This window comes from Dreissena polymorpha, chromosome 13, assembly GCF_020536995.1.
Source record: "Dreissena polymorpha isolate Duluth1 chromosome 13, UMN_Dpol_1.0, whole genome shotgun sequence".
Lineage (NCBI taxonomy): Eukaryota > Metazoa > Mollusca > Bivalvia > Myida > Dreissenidae > Dreissena > Dreissena polymorpha.
Window position 1 is genome coordinate 28,197,511 of NC_068367.1, and position 20,521 is coordinate 28,218,031.

Consider the following 20,521-nt stretch of genomic DNA (forward strand, 5'->3'; position numbering starts at 1 on the left):
TCTTATTATTGATTTATGAACGCATTCGCAAACATTTGATCGCACCTAATCGTCGTTCGACACAATCAATTTAACCAGCCTACACTTGCCAACGTCTAGTCCAATTATAATTTATTTACATGGTATTGGTTTATGTATGAGTAAGTGTGATACAATTATCTGAGTTGAAAGATTCCTCCAATTAAGTTTACACGGACTTAAAATAGATGGTCCCGATGACTGAATTCCCTCCGAAAAAAACGCCACTGTCAAGCGCTGTTTACGCACATCGCCTTAGTTGAAATGTTTATTGCTTCGTAAAAGAAAACAAGTAATTGAAATCAAATTGTAAATAAGGATATTGTCGCATAACATCTGGATAAGATCTTATGAAAACAAAACACTTATCCGGGGATACCAATTGAGCTGACGCATTTAACATCCGTTCAAAATAGCATTCCATATCAAACGTTATTATTAAATGCAACTACCATAAGAGCAAATATGTCAGGATCCGGATTACATCGTGTTCACTGTCGAATTTGTACTACACGATCGCCATAAACGTTTTTGTGTGAATTTACACAATGAATGGAGAGATTTTCAAAACAGTAAACTACAATATTTTACCATAAAATTGTTTTCATTTGTACCGGTCTATTTTTGTTGCTCTCGTGTAACATAAAAAGTCTCCATTGAAGTGTGTGTTCAGCATGTAAATTAACATGAAAACAGGTCTGCAAAACGACGATTACAAAAAATATAAATAAAATGTGAAGAATGACCTTGCATTTTGCAGGGGATTTTTTCATAATGATGTTATAACTGACAACATCTTAGAAAAATCGTTATTAATTACCTAGGCTAAAGGTATACAAATTAGTTTATGCTCAGTGTATTCACATTTTATATTTGAGTCGTTATAAAATCATTTTTATAACTTGTATACAACAACAGATTGAATTTTTATTTCGAAACAGTGTTATGTATTAGTAGTAGTAACGAATATACAGTATGGTTAAATAGAATAAGATGCTTTATAAGTTGTTCCTGTGTAGAAGTGTAGAAGTAGTAGTATTAAACGCAGAATGAGAAGCACAAGGAACCATAACAGCTGTATATACGTAGTAGTTGTTGTAGTAATAGTGACTGTAGTACTTGCAGTAATAGTGGTAGTAGGTGTAGAAGTAGTAGTAGTAGAATGGGAAGCACAGTGAACCATAGTAGATGTATATCTCTTTATTGCACAGAAAAACTTGTTTCAGTTTACCAATGGTGGGCTTCGACGACTTTGGGAGAAATCTGTTGTTCGTTATCAGCTCAATAGTCTTCGTGAGTATTTTTATAAAATGAAAGTTTAGGTTTAGGCAAATTTGAATAAGTGTATCACCAAATTTAAGAATGAGGCAACATACAACGCGAATCTGTAAATATTGTCCCCGTCCATTGTACCGTAGTTCCAGCTGCTTATGACGATGATGACATTTCTGCGCTGGATGATAATTGACAATGTACATTGTTAGCTTGCACTCGTATCGAATACACTTAATACGTCTTTGTCGTTATTTACTGTTTAAGTCGATAATCATTATGATTATGATGATGGCGATGAAAATGTGCATAGTATGGTTTATTACGGCATTGAGGAGCAGGATTATTATATTATTCTGCCGAAAATGATTTTAAGATGACCCTGTGTTATTCCTGCACTTAGCCTTTTTTTTGCGTTGAAAGGCTGTAGGTTCGGTAGCGTTTGGTCTTGGAATATGGGCCCTTGTCGACAAAAACAAAATTAATTTCTTGACAAAGGATGGCGCCGCAAGCTCAAACTTCAGTATCAATGGTAAGTACGTGTGTTCTTTTTTCTATAATTAACCGTATGCAAACAATGATAGATCAAACTAACAAAAATACTGCTTGCTGCGAACCTACTCACCTGTTTCCCTGACAAGCTCAAAGAGGTTTAAAGTGCTTAACCAGTGCTTAGTGCAAGTTGTTTCGCCAATAATGGACACAAATAAAGATGACAACTTCAACATCTATATTTCCATCACATAATCTACTCATTTTTAGACGGCCGTTTTAACCCCATCCCCTACAAGCTCTGTGGCTAGGCTTTAGAGAAACTCATGAGCATTGGCCGGATCTTCTTCACTTTCCCATCTGGCCTAGTTCGCCCGACAAACTTGGATGGTCGATAGTACAAACTGCATAGTTGTTTACATGTAATGCTGATTATGTCTCAATGATGAATTTATCCTGTAAATTACAGTATTAAAAAATAACCCATTGCTTGATCGCAAATCGCCCGATGAAAAAAACCAACAACTAAAACTACTTACGTACATTAGCAAATACAAAATTAATTTACGAATTTCAGCGATCAATTTGTAGTTATTGCGCTTAAATAACCTACTTTAAGTATTTGTATTGATTCCCTAGCATAATGGAGAAAATATCACGTACGGCTATCAGTTGCAAATAATGAAACTTTTCTGAAAACTTGATTTGTATTGTTTGAAAAAACAAAATAATAGTGTGAGCGCAATTACGAATGAGCCCTTAAATGGTTTTCCATATTTATGACTAAGATTTAAACGGGTTTCCATAAAATGCATTTTTCTGATGTTGTTTCGTAAGTCAATTTTGAATAACTAAAACAATTCAAATTGACTTTACATAATGTATTTTATTCATTTACTCATGCAAAACAACGCAAAGAAACCGCTAATTTGTTTAAAATTTAACTACCGAAATGCCATTAATAAAGCCCTGTCATTATTAAATAATAAGGGGGAACGAAATGTTGAAAATCTATAGCTTGATTGACTATCAAGACAAACAAAAGTCATGAAGACTGAAAATAATACATTATTATATCATTTATTGAACATAATTATATCTACATTGTGTATTGTTGTTTGCATGTCATTTAAAACAATGGATATCGTGATTTTGACACCTACCCCTGGTAATATTGTCTGGCTTGGAAACAAAAAAAGACGTAGGAGTACGTTCATCATAAAAAAGAAGATCTCGTTCCCAAATATGTTTAACGTACCACAACCGCCGTTATTAAACTCATTTAAACACACGTAGTTCTTCTTAGGAAATCTAATATTACCTATCCATATACGATTTTCATAATTGCAGGGCTGTTAGAATCTGCGGCAATTGTGTTACTTGTGGGTGGAGTGTGCGTTATGGTACTCGGATTCATCGGATGTTTCGGTGCAATAATGCAGAATAAGTGTGTGTTGGTGTGTATGTGCTCGGTATGTGGCTTCACTCACTTCTATTTAATGAGTAAAAAAACTAAGTTTATACCAAAATGATAATATGTCAGCTTGATGAAGCCTTCTGAAATAGTTTGTATGAATGTATTCGTCGCTTTTGTGTTTGTATCGTAAGAAACGTAGAGCCATGTATGTGATCGTATAAACCTCTTCAAAATTGAATGCAACTAAAGATTGTCATTTATAACCAATTGTCATTTAGCGGCTCACACACACACACACACACACACACGCACGCACGCACGCACACACACACACACACACACACAAACACGCACGCACTCACGCACGCACGCACGCATGCACGCACGCACGCAGGCACGCACGCATGAACGCACGCACGCACGCACGCACGCACGCACGCACGCACACACACACACACACACACACACACACACACACACACACACATATATGCTTGTGAAGTGTATATTTGATTGTAACGTTATAGTATATAACGTTACAATTAAATATACACTTCACAAGCATCGGACGAATTGCATTTAAACGATGGAGTTGTGATACTATCGCCAAATTTATATTTGTGTTTCATTCAGAATAATTAATATTCACATATACCGAATATAGCAGCTTATAGTAGGTCTTGTTTTCTGTTTTCCTGTTGTTCTTATACAAATGATATTTATAAATCTCCAGTACGCCATATTCATGCTGCTGATAGTTATTCTGGAAATCGCAGCTATTTCGATTGCAGCTTCCTTCAGGGGAAAGGTGAGTTAAAATAGAAATACGTTTTCAGCTTAGCTAATGACATGAGCAATCCAACCGAGGAAATCCGAAACCTTGTGAGCAGTGTAAAACGATTGGAGCAGTGTTCGGTATTTTACCATTAACTTACATGGGGTAAGTAAGTTGAAAAAAAAGTCCAGGTCCAATTTGAATCAACTGTGTATAAACATTGATGACACAAGTAATGGCCTGCATGTATAAAAAATCCTCACAAATTTCCTAAAACAAATGAGCGAAATGTGGCTCCCTGAAGAAGAAGATCGGGCAAAATGGGACATGTTAGGCATTTAGGGGAGAAAAACTGCTTTAATTTGCAAGCCAATACTATAACAGGATTTATTAAAAATTACACATGTCTGCCATTACCTCCTAGCATGATTTCTCCAGAAAACTATTTATTGTGTAGAAATTTGCGTTTTTAATGACTATGTTGGGAAAACATGGATACCATCTGGAAAAGACAATGAAACCTTATATGAGCAGTGACTTTATAATTCTTTTTGGTGACAAAAAACCGAATTTCCAGCAATTTTTTTGCAATTTCTTTGCTTTGTAGAGGCATATAGTAAGTGTATGTGGGCACATATGCATACAAATGTACCTTCAAATGCCTTATGTACTATCAATAATGCCTTTTCAACGTTCTTGTGTATTATTTATTTTTACAAACACTATTTTGGAATATTTAAAGAAAGACTTGACTGCTTTGTCACATAAATTAATTGGTTAGGTACATGGAATGATGTGTTATTAAGTGTATATGGGGTTTGTATGTATAATGTATAATTAGTCACAGTTTTAAAGTAGGTGGTAGTGAAGATCGCAATCCTTACTTCATTGATTCACTAATGTAAATATTCTTTTGGACTTAAGATTTAAACTGCAATGCGCAGGCATGAATTCAGGTTTAAGCACAGGCGTTTTACGTTTTCGTTGCCTTGTATTTCAAGATAACCACAGAGATGAAATCGTTCCTTATACAGAGAATCAACAGCAAGTACCAGGGTAGGGTGGATACAAACGAGCCATTTTCACTTGGACTGGATTTCGCCCAGGTCTATGTAAGTAAACGTTGAGTACAAAATGAGCCGTTATATCAGAGAGGATGTATTTTGGGAATTGAAGTTTTAATGGTTTCGGTTTTGAGAACAGTGTATAGTAAACCTTGACTTATCATTGTGAGGTTCGTTAAATGCACCGACACTTTCAGTATATGTGTGTGTGGGTGTGTGGAAATGGGGAGGGGTTGTTGGGAAATATAGATTTGCCAGTGACCCTCCATGCGAAAACAAGTATTAACTTACACTTCTAATTGTAACATCAGTATGATTATGCCATGACAAAAACAGCTTATATGCTTAAATAGTCTCATTGAGTAAACTAGTATGTGGACTAGTTATGAAGTAGTAACTTAAGTCCGTTATTCTGCCCTTCCGTTTAGTATTGATTTGTTGGCTGATTAAACTTTCCAAACCTATACAACAGCATGGGAATTTAAGAACTTATATTGCCTAAATTTGTTTTTGAAACTTAAAGTCAAGTATTTGCTTTTTTACCTAATATATACCTTTTAAACTTATGTCACGCGTTTCTCACATGGTAACTTAGCTTAATTGTGAACACTTTCAAAAATGGACATTCTTCTCCGTGTGAAATTGCGATCGTTTGTATTTAGTCAACTTTCTATATTTTAGGGGGGTTTCACCTCTTTTTGCATAAAATAAAACTCTTTTGTACTGTTATCGCATATTAGTTTATGAAACAAACGATGAAAACTCTCCCCATAGTCGGAAATACCACATTCTACTATATCGGAGGAGGTTTGCATTGCGCAAGGTGACACATTTGCATTCTATTAAAGAGACTGTCCAGTATCAAGTTTTTACACGCTCTCATTAAACAATCACACGCTCTCTTTAAACAATCAAAATCACACTCCTGGCCAATACACCTGTTACAAATATGTCGGATTTTGCTACATAATTAAAATAAAATAGTCATAACATGTGTATCAATGCGTCCCTATTGACAGGGCGTATTCAATTGCTGGTTGGCGTAGTGGAAACATGTTAAATGAGCAGCTATTGTAGAGGACGCAATATCGTATTCTACTATTATTATTTTAGACTATTTCACATATTGAATATTAAGGTCAATACATCAATTTATTTATTTTCCAAAATACAAACATCTATGAACAATTTTGTAGTGGAGTGTATTACTTTGTATTTCAGTTCCAGTGCTGCGGTATCGACAGCTACGCAGATTTCAACAGATCTTCTGAATGGAATAGGACGGGCGAACAAGGGATCATGAAAATACCCCCAGCCTGCTGCAAACTGAAGGACAAGGACGCGTTCTTGAAACACCAGAAATATGAGCCGATTAACTGGAACTGCCCGTACAACCCGACTGCAATCAATTCTAATATGTCTAAGGTGGGTTTAAGAAAAAAGACTTATTTTGTATTATAATTTAAAAAATGGGATTGTCTTTTAAATTCATTATATTTTATAATACAAATCTTTAAAAAAAAATGTTACACCACGAGGGGGGGGGGCGTTATTTTTCTCGTTCGTGCAAATATATAGAGCATATACGGTTGATGACCTTTGATGACATAGTTTATCAGACGCGGCTGATATTGCTAATGCAGAGGCGAGGGTTTCAGAGTATTTGAACACGCTATTTTTGGACGAGTCGTATATCACAGCATATCAGAAGTCACCAACCATATAATCTATTTATTAAGCCTTTTAAAAAATGTTAAAAACGAAACCCTGTACATGTTAAAGAATAATAACAGACGGCTAATATTGGGCGATTTACAGTACAGAACGATATGAAAATGCGATAGAATTATGACATAAAATTGGATCGATATATATTGAAAATGACACACACGAAATAGTACCAGATAAAATTATTAAATCTAACTCTTAATCTCATATTTAATAAATTAGCAAACAATCGAAACGGAAAGTCTTGAGATTAACAATAATCATTGTTCATCATTATGCCGAGTTACACACGCATATAGATTACAACAGTCTACATAAACGGTTGGGTTGTGTTTTTATCAACTGTTTACACTATGAAGTGATTTATTTAATATTAAAATACCGACGATTTGCTCTTGAGAAGAATGGCATAATCTACTGGGTGGAGAAAGCTAACATTCTTGAGTTGCATTTTGAATTTTTATTTTTGTCGCGTGTGTCATGTGGCTTTGTATTGAATTGAAAGCGACCGCATTATTGTAATTAAATTATTATTGAATAGCATGATAAATATGGTGTGTAGCAAGGACGAAATCGAAGAGCTGCATGATGTATTCTCAAGATTTGACGTAGATGTATTGCGAACAATATTTGAAATTCGTAGCTGCAAGCAATATTGTACCCAATTATATTGTATATGAAGTTGTCTTTTTCTATTGAAAACACAACGAACATGCCAGCTATGATTCACACTGAATTATTGCGGGTTGTTGATGGTATGTTAAGATTTTTAAATTTACATACGAACCTGCATTTTATTGTATACAGTTCTCTGTGAAGACAGCGTTTGTTTTTATTCATGTGGTTTGTTTAGACTGACTTCCCTTATACTTGTAGGTATTTTGTAAACGCATGTTAATTGTGTTAACTATTTGCGCGTTTCCTCGTTAAAACTGTTGAACTAATCCATCGGTCAAGTTAAGACACAATAGCGCAGATAGGTTATGAATAATAACGAGTATAATAATGCATCAAACTTTACACTTTGACTAAGGCCGTATTCACAAATAGACATCATAGGTCAACGTCAAGCTAGATAGCACACAGCAACTAAGTGGCAAATGCATTTTGATTAGTGTTTCGTGACAGCAGATGCATATGTGCAATCCGATTAAGTTTGTTCACGAGGTTAATTTGTGTTTTTTATTTGTTTTGTTGTTTCGTGTTACATGGCAGACGAACGTCCTCACGTGATTTAAGTCTGGTTTAGTTAAATCAACTTTACAGACGTTTTTCAACAAATCGACGCCATTCAAAGCTGTTTAAACCGTTCACCCACATCGATTTTTGGGTTGACTTTTTAAAAACAATTATAATGAGGTATAAATAGGCGTGACTTACACACAGGTGGTTAGCGTGTGGCTATGATTTTTATTAGTGACAATAATCATGCAGTCTTTATGAATGAAATCTCCAGTTGTGAAGACACACCTCCGCATTGGACCAATGAAATCACTCGTGTGTTTAAAATGTCAGTTAGTTGAAATGTATGTAAACAAAGGTTTCAAACGGCGCTGGACAGTTAGTCTTGATGCATAATGTTACGACAAGAACGGTAATAATGTTTTTTCATACGTTTTATTGAATTATGGTATCGAGGTACATGAACTTTGTAGGGAAGATGCCCTTTACTCCGTGAAGATTTCAGTCTTAAAGACTGCATGATCATTGTCAACTGGGTCATGCGAGTTGTGTATCGTGTTATTTCTTAAAAGTTGACCCAGTATTTGTAAAAAAAATTGCAAGACATATACATTTCCAAAAAGGAAATTCATTTCTGCGTTGAATAAGACCGAGATCGTGAAATTCGCTGCACAATTGATGAAGATATGGCTGTTCAAAGCGATGCACCCTGTTTTGGGGTGATTTTGAGTTGCATACCTTGTTATATATATATTTGATAGTGAATTTTTTTTTCCATAAAAGTTAATTTTTCGTTATGATATGATTATTTATCATTCAAAACGATGATTTCACTAATTAATATCATAGCCATACGCTAACCACCTGTGGACTTACACATGATTTAACATAGCAGAGAAACCTGCTTTAGATTCGCCCTTTTACATGGTAAACGATGCAGCAAAAAGCCAACATCAAGCACGTAACAATCTGTTTCAGAAATACAAGTCATTACAGCCGCACATGATGCGTTTTCAGCATGATCTCGAATTGCCTTAATGATCTGAGGCGTGTCTGCTTTACGAAGTATGTTCTTGGCTTCAAAGGCGGAAGGGGGAGCGGGCTCAGTTTATACGACATTACGTCTTCAATGAAACGATCTCCAGATTTTGACACTACCAGGAAACGCTGGAACAGAAGTGCATGATCAATATCACGATCTTGAGCAATCTTAATAGCGGAGCTATTCCTAAGAGTGTTGGCTGCTCTGTCTTTTATGTTTAGTTTATAAGCAAATACCGACTTTCCTATGATACTTCTTGCGATTTTGTTCCCAACCTCATGAAATGCATGCATGTTCACATCTGACCCAGCCACTATCCCATTGACAATGTTTCTTAGAGTAGGATCGGCTGTGTAGGATGAGCAGTTTGTAATGTGTGTCTGCATTTTCTCGAGATCTGAAGTATCTCTTTTGATGCGCGCCTCAGTTGAATCTTTGTGTGAGCGTGTTATATATACCAGGTATGTGAAATCCTACATCGCACAGTTGTATTCGGATGTTACAGGTGCAGATAGGGTCCAAAGGTTTTGCATTTCCTAGATCATCTTACTGCCGCGAGTTAGACCACCTGTGCTCTTAAGAGACCCCATCAATGTTTGCTCAATGACAAGAGCACTGCTTAGCCCAGCCAAGCACAGATTGCTCCTACAAACATTGTGAAAAACATCAACGAACTTTCCATAAACGTCTGGGTACGTTTCCTCTAGGCTGCTTATTTGCTGAAGAAAACAATAAGCAGATCGCAGGTGAAGTGCCCAGCTGCAGCAAAGACCGAAAGACAATTGGTGACTGCCAGTAAGTGCATCAGCCAACACCCAGAAATATCCGGCTTGATCAACATCCTTTTCATGCTTACTATTAGCTAATAATTCAGCCATAATTGGCTTGTCTTTGTTGTTTTGGCAAGTTCATGTTCTTCTTCTCTGTAGCCCTCTCGAGTTTAATCAAAATTTCAGGACATGCAACATCAGCTAGCGTCGTCTCGCCCCTAAGAAGGGAAGAGTACAACTCCTTGCCTGATCCAGCAGTATCTTAATCTCGGGATCTTCCTGTGTCATTTCGGTTATAAGCTGGCTGTGTTATTACTCGTCAACAAGAACATGGCTCGTCAAAGCCATCTTGACAGCTTACTCTGTCAAAATGTGCACAATTGCTTTTTCTCCATAGACAGTCTCAAGTATCTTTTTGAGACCGGTTTCTTCCATGTGGGATCCAATAGCCCCCAGCAAGTTCATGAGTGTATAAAAATAACCCGACATTAGAGCAATGTTTTTCAGGCAACTACTTTTTAGCGCATCGATGATGATTTCGGCAGCCTTCCAATACATTAATTCGTCAAACGCTAAAATGTTGGGAAGGTTGTGCTTCATGGCAAGGTTGCAAACAAAGTCTTGTGTTGACATGATGCACGATTTGTCCCCAGAGTACATATTCATAATGGGAAATAATTTGACTGACGATTGCCAAATGTGCTGGCTTCCTTGATGCAATATATGCATCTTTCTCTTCCAATTCGGTGTTGCCTTCCTGAAGCTGAAGGAGACTTCCAACAAAATATCGACCCTCCATTCATTATCACGAACTCGCGGCAGGTCCTCAAATACTACCTCATGACGAACAATGTTGCCAACCGGTACTCAAAGATAAGAATTTTTGTCTTATTTCTAGTGTTCAGCTCTGAGGTTTGTTTTCGCGGAATCAGAAAGTTCGTCAGTATTACGGGGGTTATAGATGCAATGACACCTATCACACGAAAAGTACCGTTACCGTCAATGGTGATAATATTGTGGTCAACATTATCGGCGGAAAAGAGAAAAGACGTGTCTAACAAATCTATATCACTACCCAGGACACTAGGTTCCACAAAATCCGCTACATTTTTCTCAAATCTCATATCTTCTGTATATTGTGCCCAATATATTGGCATTGTTGACACAACCTTTAAAAAAAACAAATATGAGGCAGTGTAAACACGCAGGTCTGATATATTTGTACAATGGCGGTCTGTATTTATATTTTGTTGTTTATGACGCTTGAGCTTCAATATCGGACGTTTGTATACAAGGTTTTACTGGGTATTAAAATTTAAAACAAAACATGAAAAACTATTTATAATAAAATTACGAAGAAAAAACAACAAAGTTAGATCAATAGTTATGCACTTGCTGACATTGTGTTAGCGGTACGCCATGTTGGATTTCTCTGTTCTGTAATAAATTAAAATAATTTTATCATCTTAATGTGTTATTTGACCTCCTCAACCTAAGTATATGCACCAAAATAATGAAATTTGAGTGGATTGTCACATAGTTATCATCATTAATAGGTTTTGGCGGCCATCTTGGACGCCATCTTGGAAAAAAAAACATTTGATTTTGGTAAACTTTTGATATGTTATTAAGGGCCCCTACCAGGATCAGTTAAAATACCTTTTGTAGCACTTTTTAGGGGGTTGGGCGGTATGTTTCATATAATGACCCGACTACAGATCGATGACACTACTTATAAAAGGAGTCATCAAAAACAAAGTCGACACACTAGTCAGTTCAGTTGTTGGTTCACGCGCTTTTTACTATGGCGACCGGGCTGAGTCCCTTTGAGTTTGTGAGCTTGGTAGGTCGGCACCATACCTTACCGATCAGATTTCCCCCCGGGTGCCCGGTTTCCCACAACAGCACAAGATCTCACCAAAATAGAATTAAGTTAATTTAAAATTAAAATAGATATCAATTGTAGTTATATTTCAAAATTCGTCCCACCGGTCGTGCGTCTAGAGTTCAAAAGACAGGAGTCCTGGGACAATGTTTGGGTCCTAAAATAATGCAGCCTCAGGCGCTGAAGGATCTCAAAAACTCGAAACACACACAAACACACATAAAAGAACATTGATATTAAACGACACTATTCCATTAAATACAACTTCAATCTTATGATTTTTTCAATTAAACTACTACTGTCTTATTTAAATGTAAACCGCACTATTGTTTGTGAAACGTTTGTATCAAATGCTTACCATTCTATCCAAAACACGATTTACAAAATCAAATGCCGTGTCGATACATTTATTGCATTCCTATACATGTAAAGCTTTCCAATTATGCATTTTAATTCCCTTTTATTATTGTTTAATTTGAGTTACAATGCTATGACGTTAAATTTTATTTACACTTGAATGTATTATGAATATTGCTGGGCCAAGTGTGAGGTTGAGCGCTCTATAACCAGGTTTAAACCCCCAATGCTTTGCATTGACCGTTCCAAGGCGGTGACCCCAGCTTTATTCATATTTGGTGTTTATGTTGGTTTGTATTGTGCTGTATTGTGCTGTTTTGTACTGTTTGGGCAATCGGTCACTTGCCTTAAATAAAGGACCAACTAATTGTTTTTAATGAAAATTCAATACTGCTCCAGCAGCTGGAGTTTCACTTCTTTATATGACACACACACACACACACAATTCGACACATGTTTTGCATACGTTTGATGCGTATCCATCAAACCTTGTTTTTAGTATTTTATTGTCGAAAACAAACAGCTATGTTTGAATTGGTGTCCCGAAAAGCAAGAGCCTCGCTCAACGTGTTGTGTTGTGTCATAGGAATTATATAGAGGATATTTGTTCATGTCAGTGTAAGATCGTTTGTTATTTCACGAGTGATCATAGAAAATATTATCTTACACTGACATGAACAAAGTTTCTTTTCTTTTATGCCCCTTTTTCAAGAAAATAATTAACAGCTGTTTCCCTTTTGCTGAAAAGTTACCCTTTCTCGGAGTTTCTTCCGTGGCGTGCCTCAATACATTGATATGACGTCATTTTTTTGACGAAATGACGTCATTTTGTTGACGAAATTACGTCATTATTACAGGGAATTTCTTCAGTTTAACTCTTTTACAATGTAAATAAACGGTTAAAAAGCATAAAACTAAAAGACAACGTATTGGATTCGGTGGAATATAACAAGGAAAGTACATCTTGATATTATAATCCAAAAATAGCAAAAGGAATTCCGAAAATTTGTTCTTTTCATCGGTGAAAAGAAACAATTGTGTTATTTTCACTGCTGTTATTTCATTGCAGAAATGTTATATTTTATCATAATGTATAAAAGAAACCACACAGGATACGTCATAAGCAGAGTAATCTGTTCAATGAAATAAAGTTGGAAAGTCTAATCGTTCTGAATGAAATGCATATTAGTTTTAGCTATACGCAATATACCATTTTAAATAAAACGATTAGCTGATTGTTACCATAATTTTCCTTATCATACAGGGCTCAACATTAACTGAAAAACCAACTTGCCCTGCCAGGCAAGTACTTAGAAAATCTACTTGCCCTGACCGTAAAGCCGCTTGCCCAAACATGAAATATCACATTAACTGTAAACCTCATATTTTTAATAAAGATAAAAATGATACACCACAAAACCTTTTTTTTATTTTTGAACATTTAACAAAATGATTACTGCAATTAAAGTCTAATGAAAGTCTGAATTACATGCTCTTTGTTTTTTTTTGCACTTGCCCGGGCGGACAACTAGATTATAAAATAACTTGCCCGGACCCAACTTTTACTTGCCAGGGGCAATAGGACAACCGTTGATGTTGAGCCCTGTCATAGTATTTCTGAAGTTGTATCAATCCAATTTAAAAACCATTATATTTGAGATAACGTTTCATCAAGACGTAATCCAATAATTTGGTTGAGGGTTCGATCACTAAGTCGTTTCTATAATAATTGTCTAACAATGCACTGAGTCTAATCACACCTATTTACGGAAACGGCACAGCGCGTCAATAAGCAGTTAATTATACGGAAATATTTACGGAGATAATTGTCAAAGCGGGCAAGTGAAAGTATTAATGAAAAAAAAAGATTCAAATGACATGTTTAGCTGTTTTTTGTGTTATTGTTACCTCGTTAATATTCCAGTATGGATTTGCAATGAACATGAAACAGAGACAAAGATATTTAAAACGAGGTACATGAACACAATTTCTAAAATAATACAGATTCTTAATCTTTAAGTCATACATCAATTTTCAAAGGTGTAATTTAATTTCTCACATAAATAATGATTGCCCACCATTTATATGCTTTCAGCCTTGTTGGAAGTCTATTGAGGACCACCTTAAAAGTCGCATCGGAGTCATTATCGGCATTGCTGCCTTCATATTGGTCTCGGAGGTTAGTTTCAAAGTACTATTGTTTATTAATAGTGTATAATCTCGTGAAATCTATGAGAATGTATACCTCTTTTGATTGTTTTCTTTTATTCAGGTGATGTTCGTGCACTTGATTTATGAGTCTACATGTATTGCGATACTCTTTAGTCAAATCGACTTGATTCTAGTACTTAACGTAATAAAGTCATGGTAGCTGGATTGGAATATATTAATGCATACATTTTAGTGTCTTGTTAATGTATGCTTTTTATAAATAATAGTATCATATATGTTTAAAACCAATTATATACATTAAGATAACAGTTACTTGCGAAAAAGTAAGCTTACTATCAAATGCCCAGGACGAATTAAAAATAATAGATTGAGGACACAAGTGTCCAAATTATATAATCACCTGTGTATTTATAGTCGCGTAGAAAAATATTAACGCAAACACAATGCTAAAACCGGAAAGTGATTTATTTAAGAAATAGTTAACCCCACTGAAGTCCCTATGGCATTATAGTGACTAGCCAGGCTGAGGTCCATATACAGTTTGTGGCTGCCTCGCTGCTCACTATAATGCCATTGGGACCGAAGTGGAGTTTACTATTTCTTATATTACACCGAAGAGTTTCCCCTTTACCATTGTACAGTGTTGTACGATTGTTTATGGTTTAAAAGAGATAAACTGAAGAATTTCGAAGGAATAATGACGTCATTTTACAGTAAAACGGTGCAAATTTAGTGGTGTGTAACCACGAACGGTCCATAAACAAAAAATAGTGACCGGTTTATATACTCTTAGGTTTCTCTATCGCAGTTAACAGACTGAAACCGGTCATATAGATATAGAAGGACCAATATCTCTGAGGTGTAATATATCGGAATACGTCACTTGACGTTGCAACATCATTGCATCAATATCACGTAACGTGACTGACTATCAAATAACAAGTAGCAAATAAGGCAAATGAAAACAGGCTGCCATACGCATGTTTAATATAAAACTCTTTTCGTTAAGATTACTTTACTGAGAAAATAATGTGTAGCGATAAAACATTAAACGTGACGTTTCTTGAAACAACACATCTGAATGTTCAACGCATGAGCTTGATGTATTTGCAGATACTCTGTGTCGTGGTTGCAGGCTGCATCATCAGGTCAATGCCAAAATATTTTGGCTAAATGAAAAAGTGACTGACAACGTGTGTGGCGTAAACAATATGATTTTAATAGAGTCTCAATAAAGACTTCTATTTAAAGCGATAAACACCATTTGTTTATTAAGTCATGTCTTCGTATGACCGCTCATTGCTAAGCATGTTTTGTAATATCGAACAATCGTTTTCCGTAATACAGAAGAAATAATATTATTAATGTGAGTATGTAATATGCCACTTAGTATTTAACGTTAAACAAATGCATTTTCTATATTTTGATAATCTTTTACATTTTAAAGATACAATATTAAAACATATGATAAAACAACACTATTCCTTATTATGAAAACTGTTACAAAAATGTTCGATCGTTGCAAATTTTCTGTTAAACATTAGTTAAATATATTCGATGATGAATTAGAATAGTTACATTGTGTGTATTGTGTTGTCTTATTTTACAAATTAGAGTTACCTGATTCGATTTCATCTGAACAAAGAACAAAATAAGCCCTACGATACTACGTGAAAACCATATCCTGTAAGGAATTGCCAAACATTGGGACAGCGTTAAAATGCGTGAACATGTTACGTTTGTTTCTCAACTCGATGTGCTAACATTAAAAAAAAAATACACGAACGGAATAAAGGATAAAGCTTAATAGTATTCATATAAAAGTGGAAATCTGTAAAAAAAAAAAAAGTAAACGAAACTATAGTGTCGTAGAACGACTTTTTTCAGTTTTGGGGATTTAAGTCGAAAATATGTTATATTTAGGGAACCTATTGTTTAAACATTCGCAAAACATAAAGTCAAAGAATCGAACAACGTTTTGTATAATTGTTATTTAGAGGTAATTACACACCGATGTCCGTTATGATTCTTCATGATTCGTACTCATCAGAAGATCGAAAGAAGGGTTTCTTAACAATAAATGTTTCAGTTGAACTGTACTTGTATGTTTGTATTTGTAAACAAAAATCTTACGAATGTATTACGTTTGAATTTTGAATTCTGTAATTTGTAGAAAACAAAAACAATGCATAGACGTTTCCGAACATTGTTGTGGCCTTCGTTAGCAATCATGTCCTAACAAATATATACACTTCACTTCGTGTGCAGTTTGTTGCAGTTAATATGGTTATTATATATATATTATATATATTACTGCACTGTCAAATGGGGAGGCGAGCATCTATGACAATAATTTACAGTACTTCATGTAAAATAGTCCATACTTACCAATGGCCCTTTGATGAAAAATATATTAAAATGTTGGTGTAAATACATGCATATTAAAATGCATACACTGGCATTTGATACTTTTTGATAGCATATGCCGAAACACGTCAGCTTTTTATGTATCCTTTTTAATAAGTAATTTACGTGAAATGTTAAACGACGCAGTGTTTAGGAACTGTAATTTTCAAATCATAACAATTTGAATAGACTAAACAAATTCTAGTTACAAAAGCATGCATGCATTTGTTTAACTTTTGCAACTAAATGTACTGAGACGTTATTTACATGATGTGTAAGAAGTTCGAAATTCAATGGACGCTATAAAGAGGTTGGTCATTTTTACGATTCACATATCTACATATCTCTTATTAAATAGAAGTGCCCAACTGTCTAATATCCATCATTTTTATAGTTCCGGCAATTCTTGTAGATTGAGCCGCACCCACATTTTGGAATTTATGAAATATTTGCCATTACACTTGGATATATTATACGTATTTAGAACAGTATTTCACATAAATGTGTTAATTGTTTTATCATGCGAAATTGAGATCTTGTATCAAAAAATAAAATTCTGATAAATATTAAGCAGGGCTTGCTATACAAGAAGTCCAAGAATATTGTAATATTTACTTTAAAATATTATGTTTATGTTTATAATTTTATTAAAAGCTGAGTGAAAAGAATTATATGTAATTTAGCTGTCCTATCTTAATGATTTATGAACTGATTAAAAGTAAACATGTCATGCATTAAAAAGGGACTGTATGCCAAGTTTGAGCAATACCCTGCATAAGTTGATCAAGTAGAGCTATAGTGAAATAATCACACTAGACTAAAATAGAAGAAGCGCATAGAAGTTTAAAATATTTGCAAATTAACAGAGGTAGAAATGCCAAATGTAGAACACATTTTAAAATGTCGGATATTATTTATAATTGTTAAAAAGTTGACATTAAACTATATACCTAATTATATAGAGGATATTTGTTCATGTCAGTGTAAGATCGTTTGTTATTTCACGAGTGATCATATAAATTTATTTTAACGAGTGGCGCAGCCACGAGTAAAAATAGTATTTTTCTATGATCACGAATGAAATAACAAACGATCTTACACTAACATGAACACATTTTCTGTTTCTTTAATAACCCTTTGTCAAGAAAATAATTAACATCTGTTTCCCTTTCGCTGAAAAGTTACCCTTTCTCCCGTGGCGTGCCTCAATACATTTCAATGCACAAAATGACGTCCTGTTTTCGACGAAATAACGTCACTATTCCAGCGAAATTCTCCATTTAAACTCTTTTACAATGTAAATAAACGGTGAAAAAAGCATCAAATAAAAGGAAAATTTGTTGGATTCGATGGAATATCGTTTTTAATTGACTCGTGATAATAATATATATATATATATATATATATCTTGAAGTTAATCTTGATATGATAATCCATAGCTCCGAAAATTTGTTATTTTCACTGCTGTTAGTTCACTGCATAAATGTCATGTTTTATCATTAGGTATAAAATAAACTATTATATAACTCTGATGAAAGGAACGTATAAGTTTATCAATCAACGCGCAATTTCAAAAATATATTTCGAGGATGGTTCACTCCATTCTGCATTTAACGATCGAGACCACATATCCCTAGGTAAGTTAAGATAAATCGACGATTTGTGACTTGTGATCAGATTTAGTTGTGAAGACGCCGAATAATTTGGTTGAATATTCATGAGAAAGATTTTGCAAGATTGTATGGAGATATACAAACATCGATGAAACTCAACAGTTAACCTGAACATTTTTTCTCCAGCAATACGAGTCGGCTTTCGGCCTCAAAACTAAATCGAGTCGCCTCAAATATAAGCGATGTGACGTACAGGGGAAATTTACTTCATTTAAAATCCTAGCCTGAACGAAGCCGCCCAATGCATCAATGAGGCTCCCGGCTTCAATGACGCTAACAAATGCATCTGTGACACGTCTTCACGACTCAAATTTTTCTAAAGAAAACAGTAAAACAGTCACGTATTCAAAAACACAATGCTAACAACTCGATTGTTTTTCGCACATACATACTTGTATTGTATCAACTACTTTCTTTCGTTCTCACTTTTGTGATCCCCTAGCGATCAGAAGGTCCCGGATTAAATCTCTACTCGGAGATAATTCACAAGATCTTACCTCAAGTCAACAAGTTATGGTTCTATCCAGAAAATTGATTACATCGTGCCTCAATAGGCATGCAATCGACTTTTCAAAAACAATATTAAGTTATTTTATCAAACTTAACTAATTAAGGTAGATTTAAACCATATAGATTAAAACGGAACATAATGTATGAATAAATTAATGCTTACCTTAGGATTTCATCCTGACAACTGATTAATTGTTCAAAATAGAAAATCTTTTAAATAACCATAGGCATGTGTGTGTATGCATGTTGATACAATTTGTTATTTTAAAGATTTAACATGGCCCAGATTTGTTATAAACAAATACATGCAAAGGGGGGTAATAAACTTCGGAAATATAGGCAGTTTAAGACTGCGTGCACTGTAGAACTATACGTCAAGTGTAACACGATAGGTCAAGCACAATGCAAGTCCTTGGCTTAATTCCGCTGTGGTGTTCACCTCAAACGGGATGCTATGCAGGCGTACCGGAAAACGAACGATATTATTTTATCTGTTAGACGTGTGTCGAAAGTGAACAGCGTGCCTCCATCATGTGTCCGCAGTAGACTCTCTGTAAACCAGACGATCTGGGCACCGGCCTGATCGTCCGGTTTTCAGAGAGTTTTCAGAGAGTTCCGGTTTGCCAAGAGTAGGCATATTGCCAGAATACGTGTGCTGACTTCCACTAACATTCAACTGCTATAGTACGTTGTGGCCTATGGGGATCATTCTCGACCATTTGCTGTGAAAAATGGAAGATTTAATGTAACCCAGTCCTTCCCATCAATTAAACCAAGCAAAGCCGGATAAAAGATGTTGTTTAATCCTGATGGTTTAGTTTATGGAATTCTACACAGAAAAAAATGTTATCGTTCAATGCCTTTGTAAAAGAGTATTGTTATGTGGAACATTGTATCTTGTTTTACAAGGATTAATATACTTTCTGATATCCGGACAGTATATGTATCACTATATTGTGCGAAACACATACTTATCTGTTATCTGCGTGTATATATCTACAAAAGTAATTACGCAAAACAGACACATGTTGTCCTATCGTATTTCATAAGAATTCGAGCGTGAAATGCTCCATGCATTGGTATCTAAGTTATATTCAAATAACAAGAGATGTGTTTGTCAGAAACACAATGCCCCTACTGCGCTTATTTGATTTATATATATAAAAAATCATTTGGCAGGTACAGATAATTATCTCCCTTTAAAGCTTATTACTTTCCTTCGATTTGTTTTGTTGACCTTTGACCTTGAAGTATGACCTTGACCTTTCAACACTCAAAATGTGCAGCTTCATAAGATACACATGCATGCCTAATAACAAGTTGCTCTCTGAAGTGACAAAGAAGTTATGAGCATTTTTCGAAACCTAAACGCAAAGTGTGACGGATAGACGGACAGACAGACGGACAGTCCGATCACTATATGCAGTCCTTCGGGGGCATACAAAATGCCTTCCTACGACAGTCAATTAATAAATAAGTGATTTTCAAACTTGTTATGTACACTTTTAAATACCAAGATTGGCTTATGAGCATCAATTGCAATAGAAGTGTATGTGTACAAAATGACAACGTTTTTCACTGTGTTTATGTGCGAAATAAACGAAATTCTCGCCGTCTACTTTGTTTTGTGTTTTATTGTGTGTTAGAGATAAGACATTCTTTCCTTGGAATATGTCGACGAAAACGGCATCCTTTAAATCGTCAAGTCAACACATGTAACATTTAAATAGTATTACCGCACCATATTGTGTATTTAGC

General features: G+C 35.1%; 2 protein-coding genes across 2 annotated transcripts in view; both read left to right on the forward strand.

Annotated features, from left to right (window-relative positions):
* The window catches only part of LOC127855742 (succinate dehydrogenase cytochrome b560 subunit, mitochondrial-like), a 171,179-nt gene that overhangs the window by 51,903 nt on the left and 98,755 nt on the right, over positions 1-20,521 (forward strand). The gene's annotated exons all lie outside the window — the stretch shown is intronic.
* Positions 1,224-15,758, forward strand: LOC127855736 (tetraspanin-18-like). The gene is made up of 8 exons (XM_052391533.1): positions 1,224-1,311; positions 1,714-1,822; positions 3,133-3,254; positions 3,933-4,007; positions 4,976-5,086; positions 6,260-6,463; positions 14,098-14,181; positions 15,288-15,758. Exons 1-8 carry the CDS (start codon positions 1,252-1,254, stop codon positions 15,345-15,347), a joined length of 825 nt encoding a protein of 274 aa, XP_052247493.1. The 5' UTR covers positions 1,224-1,251; the 3' UTR covers positions 15,348-15,758.